General features: G+C 36.5%; 1 protein-coding gene across 2 annotated transcripts in view; it reads left to right on the forward strand.

The window, feature by feature from the left end:
* Positions 1–20,285, forward strand: part of Hook1 (hook microtubule tethering protein 1) — a 92,811-nt gene that overhangs the window by 44,384 nt on the left and 28,142 nt on the right. For both annotated transcript variants that reach the window (XM_003464043.5, XM_063236607.1), the window contains exons 13-14: positions 19,362–19,449; positions 19,527–19,587. In XM_003464043.5, the coding sequence (XP_003464091.3) occupies positions 19,362–19,449; positions 19,527–19,587 (149 nt within the window). The remainder of the gene's footprint in view (positions 1–19,361; positions 19,450–19,526; positions 19,588–20,285) is intronic.

Raw genomic sequence — 20,285 nt, forward strand, 5'->3', positions numbered from 1 at the left:
CCCACATGGCATTTGGACCAGGTAGTGATAGAACTGTGAGAGGGAGGAGAACTGGCAGTGGCTGAAAAGATAAGAAGTATGAAATATAAATAACCTTTATTTTGAGAATGCGGGGAGAGACACCCCAATCCCCTGGGGCGTGGCATCTCCACCCTGGGGTCGGCGATCTCTCCGTGGAACATGTGAAGTGAGGCACATAAGTAGCTTTGGTTTGGGGTGGAACCTGAGGGGGCATTAGGGATGCACAGGTAACCCGTTGGTCTTTTTTGGTGCCATAGGTAAATTCCTAGGGGTGGGGGAGATAGGAGCTCCTTGGCTTTACCAGCTATAGTATCTGGCCTGGGCCAAAACCCTTTCATATCCTGTCTTATGATTATTATGAAAAGGGGTGAAGATTTCTCTCTTTTACTACTTCCTGCTGGCTGAGGGCGCTGTACTGGGGTCTAGGGGAGTTGACGGGATGACGGTTGATGTCCAGGTAGAAGCTGGTGCCAGGTGTTTTAGCCAGGACTACTTCACTGGTGAATACATGTATGTTAGACTGGAAAAACAAAGAGACATGAGGTTATGAGGAGATATTTAAGGACCCAGGTAAGGTAGAAGGAAAGGTGCCTTTGATTTAGACAGGTCATTCTATCAGGACCATGTTGAGGTAGAAACATTTCTATGGTAAGGCAGAATTCTGAAAACGGTAAGGCAGAATTCTGAAAAATTAAATGTGGGATTAGGAGGAGTAAAGTTATGAGAGGTGCTTACTCCCCCATCTGAAAGTATAAAAGTAGGTCAGTAAGGCTTGTTTTTGGTATGTATGACGTTGGAGTCTGTAGGCAATACTGTTAAAGAGTCCTGCTGTAAAAATGATCATTAATAGAATGTAAGAAATTAGGAACCAAAGTGGATAACAAAACATGACAACCTGTGAGTCGTGGCCGTGAGGCCTTGATAAGGCAGAAATGAGTACGAAAAGGATGGTCAGATCTAGGGCCTAAGTGATGTGAAACCAGGATGGCAGTCTAGCAACTTAGTCTTTGGAATGATTTGTTGTAACAGAACTTTAGCAAGTATATCAGCAGTTTCCCTGGTTGTGGGAAAGGCTTTTATGTATCCTGAAAACAGTATAAATAAAGTGAGAAGACAAAATGTATCTGTCAGCCTGCAAAAGGGAATAAAAACCTTTTAAGATTTAGGCCTGGGACCTGCACAAAATAGACCTTGTTTGTAAATGGCATAGGTTGACCTACAATACCGTCATAGAGATCAAGGACTTAATATAGTAGCCTGAAAACTCAGGAAGAACTCTGTATATATGGCCTCTATGTCCACAAATATAGAGAATGTCTTACCTTGAGAGTTTTAATGTCACTTGGACTCTGAGATGGACACACAAAGGGGGCTGTTGTCTCTGAGCCCCGTCAGTCTTCGGCAGCAAGTTTCAGCGATGAATCTGGAAGTGCTGGCATTTCCTGTGAGGGCTGGAAGTTAAGATGGCTTACCCACTCTCTGGTGGCTAGGACAGTCCAGTAGCCCTGGGGTAAGGTCTCAAAGAATGCCAGGATGGGTCACTCTCTTGCCCAGTATCTTCTGCTGCATTTGAGCATGGTCCATGTGGGGCCCAGGCAGCTCCACCTTATGTCGGTTTACCTGTCTCAAGTGTCACTGTTATCTCTGTTGTTGAAAACATGAAAAACCATATTAAGATCTCTGTAAGGTTTGAAGGTCAAGTTTTGCCTATTTGTTTGGGATTTGGACTACAGTAGAAGATATCTGTAGAATTAAGTATGGAGTCAACAGGGTATTTATAACTTTAGTAATGACTTCCCATAAGGAGGACAAGGTCCAGAGAACTTTAGGAACTGACATGTTATTTATGTCATATATATATAAGTGTCTCTTTATGGTATTAAAATGTCTAATGCCATCTGAGTTTTAGAGGATGGCCTGTTTATTAACTTTTATATTTAGAAGAGAAATGAGTTACAGTGTTATATAGGCTGGGAAAAGGTTTAAGTTTGGCTTCTGTTGCAATGCTGGCCCCGCTGCTCTCTTTGAGTGGCCTGTAATGTAAACATGGTTTTGTCATTTTAGATCAGAGAGCAGGCTTTATCTGGATGGCACACCACTTTTTTCTAGGGTGCCATGTGGAATAACATACTTAACAAAAAGGCTTCAGTCTGCCCTCCCCCTTTTGGAGTATAATCTTATTTTAATGTTAACATTTTGCAGTAAAGGTTTACCAATCTTATGAATAAATCTACCAAAACTGATCTAATACTGTCAAATTCTGAACACATTTACTTCTTTTTAAACCTGCTATTTGCAGTACTATGAACCAAGACAAATAAAATTCACATCTTCTCGAGCTTTCTACAACTTCCTATATACCTAAAAGATCAAGTTGATCTTTTCCTATCTTCTTTCACATTCTGGCACAGCCAGACATTTTTACTTGAAGACAAAACCACTTTATTCACATCCGCTTGAGCTTTGTACAACTTACGATATACCCTAAAGTTGAGCTTAAATTCATATTCTTTCTAGCTTTCTGCAACTTACTATATACCCTCAAGTTGAAGACAAAACCACTTTCTTTATTTACATCTTTTCTAGCTTTTTATAACTTACTATATACCCTCAAGTTACCAGTCAATTACCTTTTTTCTCACTTCTCAGACAACATTAAAACTTTCAACAAAAGTCCTTGTCTTGGAACAGAGCTAGTGGTTCCCAGCAAAAGGAATTTATACTTATCTGGATCTAAAAGAAAACGTTTGTTGTGGCTGGAACACACACACAAAAAAGGCAGCAGAAACAATCTGAACTTAATATCTGAAAACACAAATACAGCATCAGATCAGTAAGATGAACTGTCTGTTGTGACTTGTGTTTGTCTCCGTGCTGGCAGCCAGAGCCGTGCTTGAGCTTGGAGGCCGGGACTGGTCTGGTGCACGGTTAGAGCATGCCCAGCATGTGGGTGGTGCACCAGCCAGGGAACCATATGATAGAACTGTGGGCAGGGGGAGGAGGACCAGTGGCGGCTGAAAAGATAAGAAGTATGAAATATAAATAACCTTTATTTTGAGAATGCGGGGAGAGACACCCCCAATCCCCTGGGGTGTGGCATATCCACCCTGGGATCAGCAGTCTCTCCGTGGAACACATGGAGTGAGGCACATAAGTAGCCTTGGTTTGGGGTGGAACCTAAGGGGGCATTAGGATACACAGGTAGCCCACTGGTCTTTGTTTGGCGCCATAGGTAACTTCCAAAGGGTGGGGGAGATAGGAGCTCCTTGGCTTTACCGGCTACAGTATCCGGCCTGGGCCAAAACCCTTTCAGGTAGAAGCATACTTTATAATTCTATAATCCAAATAAACTTTTGATCAAATGATCCAAAGATGTAAAAGAAAAAGGAAAAAAGAAAAATTGTTGAGTTCAAAATAAAAAGAACATATGCTTACAAAATGGACAAATGGACACACATGGACAGATGATCTGTATAGTTTGGGACAGACATAGAAACAAGCACACAACTTATTAGTGTCTGTGAGAACTCTCTTAAGTTCCCAAGAGGCTGTGTAAACACATGTATCATGTTCCTTTGCTGAACTAGCTTACTACTTACACGCCATGTTCTGGGGGCTGAAATACCTGTACACTTTCAGTACCTCATGCCCTTAGGGTGTTTCTCATGTGCTCTGTGCCACTTGGGCACTCCTGTACAGGTGTGTTAGTGCTTTAGGCGCCACATGTGTGAATGATCACTAGCTCAGCAACTCCCAACAAATGCTTACAAACAGACTAGACAAACAGATCATAGATATACAGACTGACAAACACCTTAAAATCAGAGTGAACTCAAATATGTTTTAGGCCAAATTGAATTATAATAATTTTTTTTACAAATGTAGAATTTATAACTATAAATTATTGTAGATCAATTAACATCATTTAACAGAGATCTCTTGTAAAAGGAATTTGGAAAGGACAAAATCTTAGTATAATTAACATACATTTTTATATTTTAAGAATGCTAGTAACTTTTTGTGTCCCCTTCATTCACTAAACTTTGTTTAGTTATCTGTATATACTCTTATCATGTATTTAGACCTTTGGTTCTTGTCTTTTGTTACCATATCCTGGCATCCTGCATCAATTCCTTCAGTTGGCTCCAGGTCTAGCTTAGCTTCATGCTAATCTATCATTGTGACATGGTTTCTGAGGCATCACTGTCATAGGACTGAGAGCTGGAATCAACTTTTCTGGGTTTGGGTCCATGATACAACTGGACAGCACACACTGACACCCACATAGGCCATTTAGCTTTTCCTGGAAAAAAATGTAAGCATTCCCACTGCACCAAATTAACACTGGGCTGGGTGCTTTGATTGTCCAGTAGGAAGGTCTTTCCAAAGGACTTTTTTTAGCCTTTATTCGATTGCATTATTTTTTGTTGCAGTAGTTTCATCTTTATTAGAATTTTAAAAATTTTAAATAGTATATACTGCCAAGCAAAACCTATTATGAAGTGAACTCCCTCTTTTGTTTTTGAAATTTAAATTGTGAGCACATTTAACCATTTTTAGAGCTGAAGGTTATAAGGAATTTTTGTGGAAAGACACAGAGGGAAAAAAACCAAGAAACTGTGTTTTATATTTAGGCATTTTGGCCTCTCCTTTCCTATTTGTAGTTTCCACACCAGGCTGTCTCTGCCTGGAGGTAGTAGACATAGCTAGCTTGTATGTAGACATGGCTGACTGGTTGGTGTGTGTGGGTAGATTCCAGGCTGCCATGGGCCACACATGCGCCCATTGTCACCTCTAGTTGATGCCAGGTACTAGGCCCTTGTGCTCCTTTTGTGACCAGAAGGCTCAACTACCATTGGGGATCTGAGTATAGGCAGTGCCGGTGCCTAGTAAATTTTTGATGTATAACCTCAGGCACAGGTGATAGAAAAAGACAGAGGTAGTTTGGGCATGCCAGAGCCATGTCCCATCTTCTTGGCCCTAGACCAAGTGCTGTACCACTTGGCCATTGTGTATATACTCTTGGGTTGGCCATTGAAAGGCTTGTTAGGCCCCAGTGGAGTTTGTCCCTCAGTGTGTTGCAGGAAAATTCCCAAGCTAAGCCATATCAAGCCAAACTAAACTGAAAAGAGGGCTCTTTGCACCAAGGAGAGAAGAAGGCAGCATTTAATCTTTACATCAGTAGACTGTTAGATCTTTATGCCAGTGGAGTGTTGCAGGGATAATTCCTCAAAAGTAAATGCCTTGAATTTAGGAAAAGTTTAGTTCATATAGAATTGATAAGTAGGAGATACAAAGCACGTGACAAAATATTACATGATTGATTACATATATTGAGTCATATACTGACAGGCTAGTCTTGAAACAATAGAAACATTCTGGGAAAAGCAGGGGGGCCCTTATAGATTGAGCTTCAAGGATATTACCATAATATAGGAACATTTTGCCAAAGGGCCCATGAATTAGCCCAGGGTGCCTTAAAGTATAGGCTGTTACTTTGACTCAGTGTTCATCTGAAGTATGCAGCTGAGCTTTAGACATTGTCAGGGTCAATTGAATTTTGCAGAAACTGAACAGTAACTTGGTCAAAGATCTCTAGATATCATGAAATATCTATAAATTTTGCATCTTAATAAATGTGTTCCTACATTATAATTTGCCTCAACAAGCATACAGGAGGCAGGGCTGCAAACCTCAGATCCCTGCTGTAGGTCCTGCCTCACCAAGCCAGGACAGGCCAGGCCACCATGGGAAGTTTTCAGTGCCTTACATTATTTATTTGCATTTTTAAACGGTAAAATACTGAAATGGTTTATTCATATTCTGCTGACTAGAAATCAAATCAATGTATATTTTACCTGGTGAAGGAAGTTCCTCCATGCCCTTGTGGCTGCAGTTCTAAGTTAATCAAATACTTGCATATCAAAAACAAGTTGGCTGTCTTTCCTATAGCTTCCTCTCTATTAGCATATCTTTTTAATGGCTGAATTTCAAAAAGCATTGTCAGCAGCCTGCTCTCTATACAATTCAAAAATATTTTCATCCTTGACAAATAATTCCCTAGACTTATTTTAGTTACTCATTTCTAATCATTTGGGCCACAATCTGTTGTCTTTTAGTTTTATAAAACCCAAGGCAAATGGGCTGAGGAGGAATTAAGGAAAGCACCCTATTGTTTGATGGAGCCCAAGCAGGCCCAGCTAGAGTTTTTTTTAAGAACAGGTAGGCCTTTCATATCAGTTTTGAATTTACATTGAGTGGCCTGACCATATCATTGATACCGTCATTTAGACTTTGGACAGACAGTTGAGGGGACAGTTAGTGGATGTGTTGCTCTCACAAGTGCAGCAGACAACTTTTAGCAAAATACTCCCATCTCCTGCAGTGAAAACAACTAGCTTTGTTTTTTTGTCTTTAGGCTGTAAACTGATGATCTGAGTGATGATAATTTGTCTGGGACTATTGGGGATTTGAAATTTAGTAACCTAGCAGATATGTTTGAAAACTCTCTGTGTACTCCCCTCCCTGTGTGGCTTCTTTTGAGCATCAATTGCAAGGGAGCTGGAGAAAACTGCTCTATTCCTTGAGAGGCAGAAGTTTTAACCTGTGATAGAACAGAATTTCTCTGAACTGAAAAGGTGGGAATAGCTGTTTGTGGCTCAATAAAAAAATATCAGATGTAGTAAAATAGAATTCACAGCATTGCTCTCCCCTTGTGGAGAAAAGTTATCCCTTGTCTCTCCTTAATTATCTAATTGAGCTAGGTTACAAAGCTTATTAAACTTTATCTGAGTTTCGGTTACTTTGTTATCTCTTCTCTGCTTGGGACTTGATTTTAAAATATTTCTTCAAGCCAGTTTCCTTGTTTCAACAAGCGCACAATCATCAAGACACTTTCTAATCAAAATCCACAAAAGAAAAATAAATATAGGAATCAAGCATACAACCAAGTTTCATATACATTTCTAATTCTTTGGAAGTTGTTTGTTCCATATTTAAACTACTAATGAAATCAAACTTCTTCCTCCCAAGGGGTTTCTCATTGGGAGGGGCCATTTATAATTGGCCCTAAAGAATAAGGGATTGTTTCAATGTCCCAATCCTTACACCTGATGAAGATAATATCAGTATACACCAGTGATGACTATTGACCTATACAAATGTATTTTTCCCCCTAGTTCTGTGCAAATGAGAAGTGTCCCCTTGCCTTTAATCTCTTCACCCCATTCCTGTTTGGGTGCTATATGCCATGCCCATGCGACCCTTGAGGTTGTTTAGGTGAAAGATCCTGAGAGACTGAGAAAATAGAGACAAAAGCTGAGGTTAAGTGGAGCCTTACTCTCCTGATGGGAAGAAAGGAACTGGCCCCACACTGCAGGACATTTATTCATACCTTTTAGCAACTTAATGTTACATGACACCCTGTTGTCCTAGCAACCCACCTTTCATATTATCTTGGTTCTAGGTGTTCTCTGGGCTGAAGCAGCTTCTTCATGTGGCTTGCCACAGATAATTTTTGACCATTTTTTAAAAAATTTTTATTTAAGGAGAAAAAGAAAACAAAAACAAAAAACAGGAAAAGGGTACAAGTTCTACAGAATTTCAGAAAAAATGAACAGTAGGAAATCACTAGTTAATAGATTACATATTGTCATCTTAGTTGTTCAAATTACAAAACTAAAGCATATAAAGTTGACTTTCAAACAGTGAGACTGCAAACAGTTCTGTTCAGTGATCCAACAAAACTCAGTAATATGATTATCTATCTTACACACTTAAAAATACATGCAGTTATATCCTTTAGAGCACTTTCTTTTCCTCTCTTTTGTACAATGACAATTACACATTTTGGGTTTTATTAGTCCCACAGTTCTTATTACTTTTTTTTGAAGAGAGTAAAACCAAATGTGACATAACAGAACAGAGTCAGTCAAATCAAAAGGATGGTCATAATGCATAATGTAAAAATAAAATACAAGGTGATCAACAATGGTTACCATACTTCCTCTTGCTATCTTAAAAAGAATTGCCTATATGATCAGTTATAATAAAATTGAACAAAACAGTAAAGAATAAAACCAAAACATTGTAGACATTACAGGACTTCAAAAGAAGATAATAGTCTACCAGAATGGGCGTCATAAAGAATCTTATTGTCTTCACAGTTGTTGCCTATACTTTTGAACTTGATACTATCAAGCAAAACAGAATAGAGTAAAATCAGTCAAAACAAGATGGTGAGAGCAATACAGGGTTTCAAATCAAGTTAATAGGAAATCAAAGTGGGTTACTATAATATATCCTGCTATTTTATATTTATTTTTCCCTTAATTAAAAAGATAAAAATAAAAAAATAATAAAAAAGAAGAATTGAGACAAAAGAGGGCATAACAACAAAACAGCGCAGGTCAAAACATAACCATTTAAGCAAAATAGTGTTTCACCACAAGATATCCTAACATAAAAGTAGTTACCCATAGTGTCTCTTTCCTTGAAAGCTTTGAGTATAACTTTGTATACTGTAGCACCAAACATATAAAGACAATGTAAAACCATTCAAGAGAAAGACAGTATTACAGGGTATTTAGAACCAATTATCAGAAAATGAACAATGGTTTCTGTATTATCTCTTTGTCTATAAAGTTTTTGTTTGTATTATCACATATAAAATCCAATAAGATATAACCTGTTAAGACTGATGGAGACAGAAGAATAAAATCTTGATGGGACTTCAAAACAAGATGATAGTAAATCAGCACTAGCTATTATGATGTCTTGTTTTCTCCAAAATAGCTGTTCCTACCATCCAACCTTCTCTGCCTCATTTCTGTTGAGTTCTTTTCTGTCCTTAGTTATCAGTTTGTCTTCTTCATTTCACTTTCTGCTCCATTTATGGTGGCCTCTCTGCCACTGTTTCTGGAATCTTGGTATTTATCTTTTTTAGAATATCCTGCAGTATTCTCTGTGGAGTTGACTTGGTGGTTGCAAATTCCCCTAGTTCCTCTTTATCCTGGAAGCACCTTGTTTTTCCATCAATTTCTAGGGACAGTTGTGCAGGATATAACAATCTTGGCTGGAGGTTATTATCTTTCAAAGCTTGAATTATTTCCCCCATGCTCTTCATGATTTGATGGTTTGTGCCAAGAAGTCTGCTCTAATTCTGATGGGTGTTCCCTTGTAAGTGATCTGTTTCTTGTCTCTGATGGCTTTTAATATTCTGTTCTTATATTGGATTTCTGGAATTTTGATTATTATATGCCTGGGTGTAGTTCTGTTTGGGTTGTAGGTGGCTGGGGTCCTGTATGCCTCATATATTTGAGTATCTTTACCTTTTGCTAAATTAGGGAAATTCTGCTGGATTATTTCTGTGAATAGCTTTTGTAGTTCATCTGTTTGTATTGCTACTTTTTCTTTTATGTTCTTAAGTTATGGCTCCTCTTATCATCTTCTAGCTTTTGTATTATTGCTGTTTGTTTTCTTGTTATTTTTAAGAAGTTTGTCATGTCAGGCTCCCACATTACAAATCTGCCTTTCAGTTCAGATAATCTATCCCTAGTTTCTTGCAAGCTGTTATGCCAGCTTTCAATAGAGTTTTTAGTTTCCTGGTAATCTCTTTGAACTTGCTTCATGTATTCTATGTTTTCTCTATTTTCTCCATCAAACAATTTTCCCCTCTTTTATGTTCCTCCATTCCACCATCCGTTTTTTCTTGGGTGTTGCTTAGCATTTCTCTAACTATTCTACTTATATCTTGCTTTATTTCATTAAATACTTCACTTTTGAACTCATCTATGAGGCTCCAGAAATATCGCTTTATGTCTACTGGTGCCGTGTCTGATATTGCATGTTTTCTGCCCTCATTCTCCTTTGCATTTACCTTTCCTGGATCAGTGTTTTCAGGATTGGGACTGAGGATCCTTTCTTGTTGCGCTCTCTTCCCATACTTTTTGTTCCTTCCTTGTAAGTGTATATAGGAGGCCAGTTTTTTTCTTTATCGGTTACAGTTTTTTCAATTATGCCGGCTAGGTGTTGCTGCCCACTGCAGTGTACTAGGGAGACACAGACCTGGGCACCCTCTGCTGGGCCTGCCCCTCCAGGTCAACCTACTGAAGGCTTCACTGCTAGGGTGCACCGCCAGGTGCTATGACCTGGTTTGGGCTAGCCTACTGGGTCTTAGTTAGGTTCGTCACCCAGGCTAAGCACTCAGCACCAATCCCGCTTGAGAGGGGAATATGCAACTAAAGTTACTGCAATGTCCTTTTCTGGCTAGTCTTCCCAGTGCCAGAATGTCCTCTTTTGGAGCCTCCTAGTCTATGGAAGGGTCCCCATTCCATTCCCTCACCACAGGTCGAAGCAGGGCTCCCTCCCAGTCCCGGTCTCAACTCCGTTCGCCGATTCCCGCTCTCAGAGCTTTCACGCGTCTCCCTGTTGTGCTGATTTGGATGCATCAGCGGCAGCAGGAAATTCAAATTGAGGCTTCCAGAGGTGCAGGTTCCAGCTTTCGTGCTGAGATTTTATCTGTTCCAGTTATAGCACCAGGAATGCATTTCCAGTTGGTTTCTCTCAGCTTAGTTTGTTCCTGGATTGGCAAGGTATATCTCCCCTTGCTTTAGACTCCTCACACCGCACCATTCCTGGATTCTAAACTGGGTATCTCAGAGAGCCTCCGTAGCTGCTGTTATCTGTCCGGCATGTTCTCCTGGAAGTCCCAGGCAATTTTTGTTCTTGAGAAGCTTTGCGCATGTGATCAATTTCCAGCTTTAATGGCTCCCAACACTCAGTAGTTTAGAAACATTACAATCTTAACTATTAATTTTCATATGCATGAATGTGAGATATCCTTCTACACTTTAGGTCTTTAGAGCTTTTCTTTTCTTTTTTTTTTTTTTTTTTTTGTCTTTTTTATCATTACCGGAGATCGAACTCAGGACTCCCTGCTTGCAAGGCAGACCTTATGCCCCTCAGCTAAATCCCCATGGTCTTTAGAGCTTTAGAGTTTTTCAACAATGTTTTTGTTGTTGTTGTTGTCAGTTTAACACTTGCACCTTTTAAAAACTCCTAAATATTTTCTTTTTCTCGTATTGGAAAATGAATTATTTTGTTTTACTTTTAGATTTCTCATGACTGATACATAGAAGTATAGTTGACTTTTATATCTGATCTTGTATCTTTTAGCCTTATTGAATTTCCTTTACTAGTTTTCATAGCTTATGGTGAATGTTTTGAATTTCTTATATATAAAATCAGGATATATGCAACTACATGTAGTATAACATCTCCTTTTGCAACCCAGATTTTTTTTATTTCTTTTTCTTTTTAGCTTAATTGTACTAATTAGAACTTCTAATACAATGTCAAATAGAAATGGCAAAGGCAGATATCTTTCTTTGGTCCTGATTCTAGGTAGAAAGTATTTGGTGTTTTATCATTGTGTATGATATTAGCTGTGTTTTGAGTTTTGTGTTTGCTTTGTTTTTGTTATAGATGCCCACTATGAGGTTGAAGTACTTTTCTTCCATTCCTTGATTTTATGTTCTGGGTTAGTAAATTGGCATGTGAATTTTATACTTCGTTGCATTAGTGTGGTGTATTGTAAGAATCTCCAATCCCTGGGCCATGAAACAGTACTCTTAGGAGCCAGGCTGCACAGTAGGACATGAACAGCAGCTTCATCTGTTATTTATAGCCACTTCTTGACACTCACTTTACCACCTGTGCTCTGCCTTCTGTCAGCTAAGCAGGATGCTGAATTCTCATAAGCGTGTAAACTCTACTTTGAACTGGGCTTCTGAGGGATCTAGGTTGTGAACTTCGTCTGAGAATCTGATACCTGATGATCTTAGCTGGAGCTGAGGCAGTGATGTGAGTGCTGGAGAGTAGCTGCAAACACTGAACATTAACTGAGAGATTTGACTGCACAGAGAGCATATTATTGCTTCCAAACTCAGGTCAAAATTCTATCAGTGAATGGCAAGTAACACATGTGGCAGGATTTAGACCATAATCTGACACTTATTTTTGTCCATGCATGGCCTACCCATTGTTTTACCTCTCTGTCCATGCTTCCTTTCTTTTTTCTCCACTGCACATTTGTCTCAGTCACAGTTTTGGTTGCTCCTATGCTAACCCTACCCAAAATGAGTAAAAACCAAATGCCACTGGAGAACTTCTTTGAAATGGAGGAAAGGCCTAATGATAAGACATCAGAAGACTCTTAAAATACTAACAAAAAGAAGAATACCAATAGTTCTACTTAATTTATGGTTTCGTTGGAACAGATGACTAACATTTTCCAAGTGTACTTCATATATGTCACAACCAGCTATCTGGTGGAGCCATGAATTTTTCAAAACTGTTTTGTCACATAGAGCCAAAGCTTTTAAAAATTAAAACTTTTGGACTTTGTACAAATTCAAAACAAAACATGAACATGAGAACAGATGCAATTACTGAAAGGCATCACTTCGTCAAATGTGTTTGCACTGAGAACATCCTTCTCAGTTGCTAACTACATTGCTAAATTTAAAAACCCCTTTACTGTGGGTGAAAACTTGATCCTGCCTGCTGCTAAAGATATTTGTTGTGAATTATGAGGAGAGGTTGCAGTTTAAAAGATAGCATATGTTCCTCTTTTAGCTAACACTATAGCTAGATGCATTAGTAAAATAGCAGAAGATAATAAGATGTAGTTTTTAGAATTCATGAATAACTGGTACACAATGCTGTTTGACAAGTCTGTTGATAAGGTAAGATTATTGGCAACAACACTGGTTTATGTGCAACATACTTTGAGGAGGCATGTGTGAGAATATATAATTTGCACTTTTGTTGCCAACCAACACCACAACTGCAGAATTTTTCAAGTTGTTGAGTGATTACAACTTAGGAGAACTGAATTAGTTATTTTGTATATATGTACATGTGGAATTGTTGCCATGACTGGCTTTCTGGTTTCACTAGTCCTGTCACTAGTCCTACATGTAAGTATGTGTATTGTGGCACCCATAAAGAAGTACTGGCTACCTGAAAAATGTCACCAGAACTTAATGTTTTTCAGGGTATACTTAAAACTGTCAGTCACATTAAAGTAGATGCCCTTAACTCATATCTATTCACATAGCTCTGTGAGGTGGACACAGAACATGTCTTCAAAGTATATAAATAAAGAAGTGAGATAACTTCCTAAAGGTGGCCAGAGTTTTTGGTCATGAGAGACATTCCAGAGATTACTTTGTGGAAAACAGTTACAACTGGCAGCATATTTCAGTGGTTTAGGAAGGGTTACAAAATTTGCTTACTCTTTCGCCATATTCAGTCTGCTCAGTGAACTGTTACTTCAGAAGAGAATGACAACTGTGTTCAAGTTGGAAGGAACATTGGCTGCATTGAATCCAAACTGGAATTATGGGGGCAACAAGTGAATATTGAGATTTTGACATGTTTCAAAATTAGATTTTGAAAAAGATTGAGGTAGGGCTGCCTTTCTCTCATGATCACTCAACTCACCTTTCAAGAGTCTTAGATTTAGCTCAGTGGCATAAGCACCTACCTTGCAAGTAGGCGGTCGTGAGTTCCATCCCCAGTACCGATTTAAAAAAAAAAAAAAAGGCATTTGTGAATAAGCCAAGTAAATAGGCTTCATCTATGCCATTAGAAGGTAAATTGCTGAGATCTCAAATATCAGTGACCACATTTTTTGAGACAACTTTACATCTCTGTATGTTCTGTATTGAAATCAAGTTAGAATATCCTAAGATTACCACAAAACACTGAAAAGCTTGCTTCCATCTCCAATATCCTATCTTTGTGGCAGTGTTTTCTCTAGAGAACAGCCGCCAAATCAAGATTTGAGAGCATACTGGAGATAAGCAACACACTTTGGGCGTAACTGTCCCCCATCACCACAAATGGGACTGTTGAGTTGCAGAAAAGCGAGTTTAGGGCTCCATTGAGTCTGCATTATGGTGAGTTGTATAATTATTTCTTTATATATTACAATGTAATAATAGAAATAAAGCACACAATAAATGTAATAGATTTTAATCATCTAAGACTGGACTCATGTCTGCATAAAAGATTTTTTCCTAAAACTGGACCCAATGCCAAGAAGTTTGAAATACTTGGTATTTTTGCAGAATTGGAACCAAACTGGATGGAAGACATAGTGCCAAGGTGGTTGGAAGGCAACAGCTCTTTTATACTGTTGGGCTGGTTGGAACTCCGTTCCAAATCACCAGCCTTGACATGGAGTTAAACAGAAACAGTATGTTGCAAGCATGAAATATATAAGCTGATAGTGGGTTATTGCATAATTGGTTACATATGCTTTTTCATACATTGCTAGGCAGATTTATTTCAGGCAGGTTTAATTCAAGGTTTATTATTATATAATATGAAGGTCAGGGGCTTCGGCAAGTGGGTAAAATCAGTCATGTCTTTGACTGAGCCAGTCTGTCCCCACGTGATAAATCCTTGAAACAAGGTAGCACAATAAGATATGCTTACTGGCTGGGTAGTGTGTCTGTGTGATATTATCTTACAAGATGCAGCCAGCAACAGGTTGGCAGTGATAGTCCAACTATGAGACAGTTTAGGGCATATCCTGTCCTTAGTATAGTATCGGGCTGTGAGTTTTAAAGTTTCTTTTACAGTATATTGTATCAGTTTGTTTTTGGATGTCATATCAAGCTTGCATTTTTGACCAACTCCCACTTGATCATTATATATACCCCTTTTTATATGTTTCTGAATTCATTTTGATGATACTTTCTTCACTGCTTTTCTTTCTAAATTATAAGGGATATTGATTGTAGTTTTCCTGTAAGGTCATTACACCTTTTCTTATCAGACTTATGGTGACCTGATAGTGTGTGCTGGGAAAATTTCCTAGTATTTGTAAGCTTTTGCAAAATTTGAGAAAATTCTATTAATTGTTCCTTAAATATTTGGTAGAGTTGGTAGAGTTTACTAGTATGAACTAAGCTCTATTTGTGGATTGAATCTTTTCAGTTGCTGTTCTGATTCTGTTTCTTGATTCAGAGGTTTGTGTCTTCCTAAAGATTTGTTCATTTAATCTACCTAATTTATTGGCCAAGTTATGTATAGTTATTTTTTATAATTTTTATTTCTAATAAGTGAATTTATATAAGCAGTAATATTCTTTCATGATTTTTGTAAGTTGTTTTTCACTTTTTTCTTGGTTACTTTAGCTAAGATTTGCAAATTTTGTCATTCTTTTAATTCCACTGTGATCAGAGAATATACTTTGTATTATATTTTTAATCTTGTTAAATTCCTTGAGGCTTGTTTTATGACTTTTGACGTATGGTCTATTCTGGAGGATGTTCATGCATGATTACAAATAATGTTTGCTGATGTTGGGTGTAGTTTTGTGTACCTATATGTCTGGTCTTAGAGTTCATAATAATTCTATAATAATAGAATAATAATTCTATTATATAATAATTCTATAATAGTTCATAATAATTCTATTTGTGCTCACATTTTGTGTAGTTGCTCCACCTGTTATTGAAAGTAGGCTATCTAAGCCTCCAATTATTATTGCTCAGATTATTATTATTATTGATTACTGATTATATTATTATTGATCAGATTATCTAGTTACTATCACAAGGGAAAATATCCAATTATGAATCCACTCGTATTAGCATAATTACTAATTTATGTGTATCATTTTTGTATCTTCCTGGTAGATTGAATCTTCTTTATTATCAAAACATATACCTTATTTCTTTAGTAATAAAAAAAGAAAACAGAGAAATTTGTGTTCTTTTACCAAGAAATTTGTAAAGATTAGAGCAAAAATAAATGATTTGTTTAGACTTATTTTAAAGTATAAACTTGGGGCTACATTTTGATTGCTTTTTGCTTCCTTTTCCATCCTTTTATTTTCAAATCATTTGTTTCTCTGATACAAGACCTGTGTCCTTTATGTTCCATTTGGATAGATCATTTCTAAAAAGCCCATTCTGCCAATATTTTCCTTCTCACTAGAGTTTTTATTCTACTTTATTAGCTTAATTACTAATGGAGTACTGAGGCTTTCAATTTTGTTGCTATGTCTTCTTTGTACATCTGTTTCTCTGGTCTTTTTTGTTAGATATTTTCTAATATGCCATTTTAACTCTTGTTATTTTTTAAAACATATTCTCTAATGATTGTTATGGGAATTACAATGAACATTTCACTTGAAATAATGTATTTGATGTGAATGCTACCTTGATTTCAATAGTATATGGAAAACTGTTCCAAAATAGATCTCTCTCCTCTTTTTGCTTTTACTATATTTTCATATACATTATATGTTTATATATTGTAAATACTTTGACACATTTTATAATGACTGCTTTTTATTACTATCTTTTAATTCAGATTTCAGATTGCAGATTAAAAGACTGAGTAATACTTTTATGTTTGTTACATATTTGTGCATCTAGTTAACTGTGCACTTTTTTGGATTCAAACTACTATCTAGTATTTTAAGATAAAAATTTTTTAGTATTTCCTTCTAAAAGCAATTCTGCTAATAACAAAATTCTTTTTGTTTTACATTTTTGCTTAATCTGAAAAAAAATTTCAATTTGCTTATGTTCAAAGGATGTTTTGTTGGGTGTCAAATTCTTTTTGACAGTCTTTTTCTTTCAGCATTGATCATCAGTTGTTCTCCAGGCTTTATTACTGGAAAGTAAGTAGTTAAATTCATTGAGGATGCCATGTGTTTGAAGAACCATTTTTTTCTTGCTGCTTTCAAGATTCTTCTTTACTTTTAGCACTTTGACTGATGTATCTAGGTATTGATCCCTTTAAGTTCATGAAACTTCTGAGATCTTTTGGTCCTATTTCATGAAATTTGGAAAAAGGTTAGCTATTATTTCTTCAAATATTTTTCTCCTTTTTCTGAATTTTCCAGTGTGCATATGGTGGTATATCTGATGGTGTCCCACAGAATTCATACTCTCTTTGTTTTTAATTTTTAAAAAGTGTATTTCTCAAACTAGTTTATTTCAGTTAGTTTACTTTCAGGTTTCCTACTTTATTCTCCTGTTAACTGTGCTGCTGATCCCATCTAGAATATATTTATTTTATTGTATTTTTTTTTTACTCTAGAATTCCTAGTTCCTTCTTATGATTTCTCTTATGCTTTTCTTCTTTCTTCTTATGCTTTATTGAGTGTAACATTGTCATAATTTCTTTTTAACTCTTTTTACTTAGTTTGCTTTCATTCCTTGAAGGTATTTATAATCTAATCATAATTTATAATCTACTTCATCCACTCACTAGCTCACCTCCTTGGCTGACTTAGTTGACTGTTTCTTTTTATATTTTGTATTTTTGTTGAAAAACTGACATTTTATAGAATATTTTAAATTTGAGAATCATAATTCTTTGAGAGAAAAATATTTTATTCTTTGTTTTGCTTTTATTTTAGTGATACTTTGGATAATTCTCTAAAGCCTGTGTTACCATTGTGACACTAGTCAAAGATTTTCTTAGATGCCTTTAACCAGTAACACTTTCTGCCTTTACCAAAGGACAGGACTCCAGGTATCAATAAGTAAATCTCTCTGTTAATAAAATTTTTGACTCTGCCTTTGCCTCTATTTTTTTACTTCATCTGACTTCAGAGCTGAGATACTGAGACCCTCTCAGAAATTTTCTGGGCATGTGCACAGTAGTTTGCCTTATCAATTTCCAGGAAGTGGTCAGAGCTTTTCCTTGCCTCTTGTGGACTTCTTCTTTCTTAGATCTTCCCTGTGGACTCTCACCAGGCTTTTATTTGTCCCCAGCTGACACCCTAGCCTTCAGCATGGTTGTGGTGAATAGTTGCTTAGGATTGTTTTTTATATATGCCTCTGGGATATGGCTTTTTCTGCAAAGGAAGCCCTAAATTGGGTCAAATAATGAAAATCTTTTCTTCTGGGAGCTTCAGGTTAGGTCTAATAATGATTATTTTCTGAGGATGAGAGAGCTTTTTAAGAGGTGCTTTCTTCTGAATCTGCCTCTTCTGGTGGCTAGTGAAGCTCCTGATTTTCACAGCTACCATAAAGAAGTTACTGACTTTCTAGGTTACTCCAGAGCTGGGGAGAAGGAATAGTAATAAGGTAAGTTAAAAGAATAAAAAGCTCACTGTTTTAATGGAGGTTTAGCAGGTTTACTTTAGTAAATACTTACTGCTTAGCATGCATGCTTATAATCTAAGCATGCAGAAGGATCACCAGGAGTTTGAACCTGTACTATATAGTCCAAACCCAGTTTAAACTACATAGTGAGACCTAGTCTCAAAAAAACAAACAAACAAAATCCCAAAAAACAAAACAAAAGAACATCAAATTATTAGGAGTTTCTGGTTTGTTTTCAGAGTTCTGTAACAGTTGATAAGGACAAGTTTTCTAGTGTTTGCATTATGTTTATGAAAGAACAGATTTATAGATGTCTTGTTGCCTTTATCTCTTTTTAATTTATAAGGTTCAGAGGTCCCTCAGGCTTCTGTAGACTCCAACCTAAGGATCCGAGTGAATTGTTCAATTCAGTTAGGTTGACTTTGGCCATGTAATAGATGTAAAAAGGCTTTGTTCATTGATTTGGAATGTAATATTTAAAGTATAATTTTTATATTCAGAAGTAATTTTCAGGTTCTGAGAATATGACTTAAATGTGACTGTTGTTCAGAACTCAGAGTTTTTTTTTTCCACTGATGTGAACTATTAAGTAAAATTGTCAGTAATTTGAAGTACTAACATGCAACTTTGAGAAAGATTTTTTTTTTACACAATCGATACTTCCAAGATGCTGCTTAACACTTTTTCTAGTCAATAGTGGTAAAAACGTAATATCTAATCTCTTGCATGTCTTACACACTAATCTATCTTCTAAATGTTTGACTTTTCCTCATACATTGTTCAAAACGCTTTGGCAAGGATTTTTATATTGATTTTTCTATTTAGAAAATAGGTACACTAAAATCTGAAAAGTTGAAAAGTTAAATAACTTGCCCAAGATAACATAGTTACAAAGTGGTGAAACTAGAATTCATACCCTTGCCTCTCTACTTCCAAAGGCCATCCTTATTTTTTATCTACCGTTCGTTTGTGAATTTGTACTTGAAAATATAATTGCACTGATTGAATTCAATTCAAAGATATAATGAAAAATCACAAACCACATTTTGTACAAAAGCTGTTATTTGACTTATGCAAAAGAATATTAGCCTCTTAAAACTTCAACATTATTTTTAATGAAATAATAATTATCGAACAAGTTGTTATAAACAGAAGTGGACAGAATTACATGATTTACTGATATCTATAATTTTTCTGAAGAGACTGATAGAGCAGCGGGATACTCTGAAAGAAACAAATGAAGAGCTTCGTTGTTCACAAGTACAGCAGGATCACCTAAATCAAACAGGTAAATTTAGTTAAATTTAAAATTGGGTTTTGTTAATAGTTGAAGTATTGAAACATAACCTGTTTTTTGTTGTGTAGACACATCTGCTACAAAGAGTTATGAGAACCTTGCTGCTGAGATCATGCCAGTGGAGTACAGGTAAATCTGATAATTCAGACTTAATGATAGGATGTAAGTTTTTTTCATTTCTTTCTCTCCCTCTTGTTTGATCTATCTTTTTCATTTTTGTGTTACCGAGCTAGAGATTCTTTTTTCTGATCTTAAGCTTACTAACTCATATATTCATTCCTATCACAGCAATTTTAAAATATATCAGAAGTAAATTTTACAAAATGGACCCATAACATTTTGTAGTTTTTTAAACATGACTTTTATTGTCTAAATTAATTTTGTTTTTTAACTCTGAAGAACGCTTGCTTTCCAATCCAGATAGATAGAAAAATACAAGAATTGTCAATAATTCAGGAAGTTAGATGAAGCACAAATCTTAGAAATCCCTTTTTATCCAACTTTTAGTCTTCTGCTATATTTCCTTCTAGATGTTTGATTAGTATTTACAATTTACTCTTTGTTTAGATAGCTTTTTTGAAATATTTATCCACTCAAAAATATATAGTTCAGTGGGTCTTGCAACAGAGTTGTCAGTATGTGGTATCAGTCTCACCATGTCAGTTTCTTTTTTTTTTTTTTTTTTTTGGCGGTACTGGGGATTGAACTCCCAACCTCACATTTGCCAGGCAGGCACTTATGCCGCTGAGCTAAATCCCCAGCCCATCATGTCACTTTCTTATGAAAACATTCTCCTTATACTGAAGAGACCCATAGCTATTAGCACC

Source organism: Cavia porcellus, unplaced genomic scaffold (assembly GCF_034190915.1).
Source record: "Cavia porcellus strain 051 isolate PalLab524CR breed Dunkin Hartley unplaced genomic scaffold, mCavPor4.1 scaffold_25, whole genome shotgun sequence".
Lineage (NCBI taxonomy): Eukaryota > Metazoa > Chordata > Mammalia > Rodentia > Caviidae > Cavia > Cavia porcellus.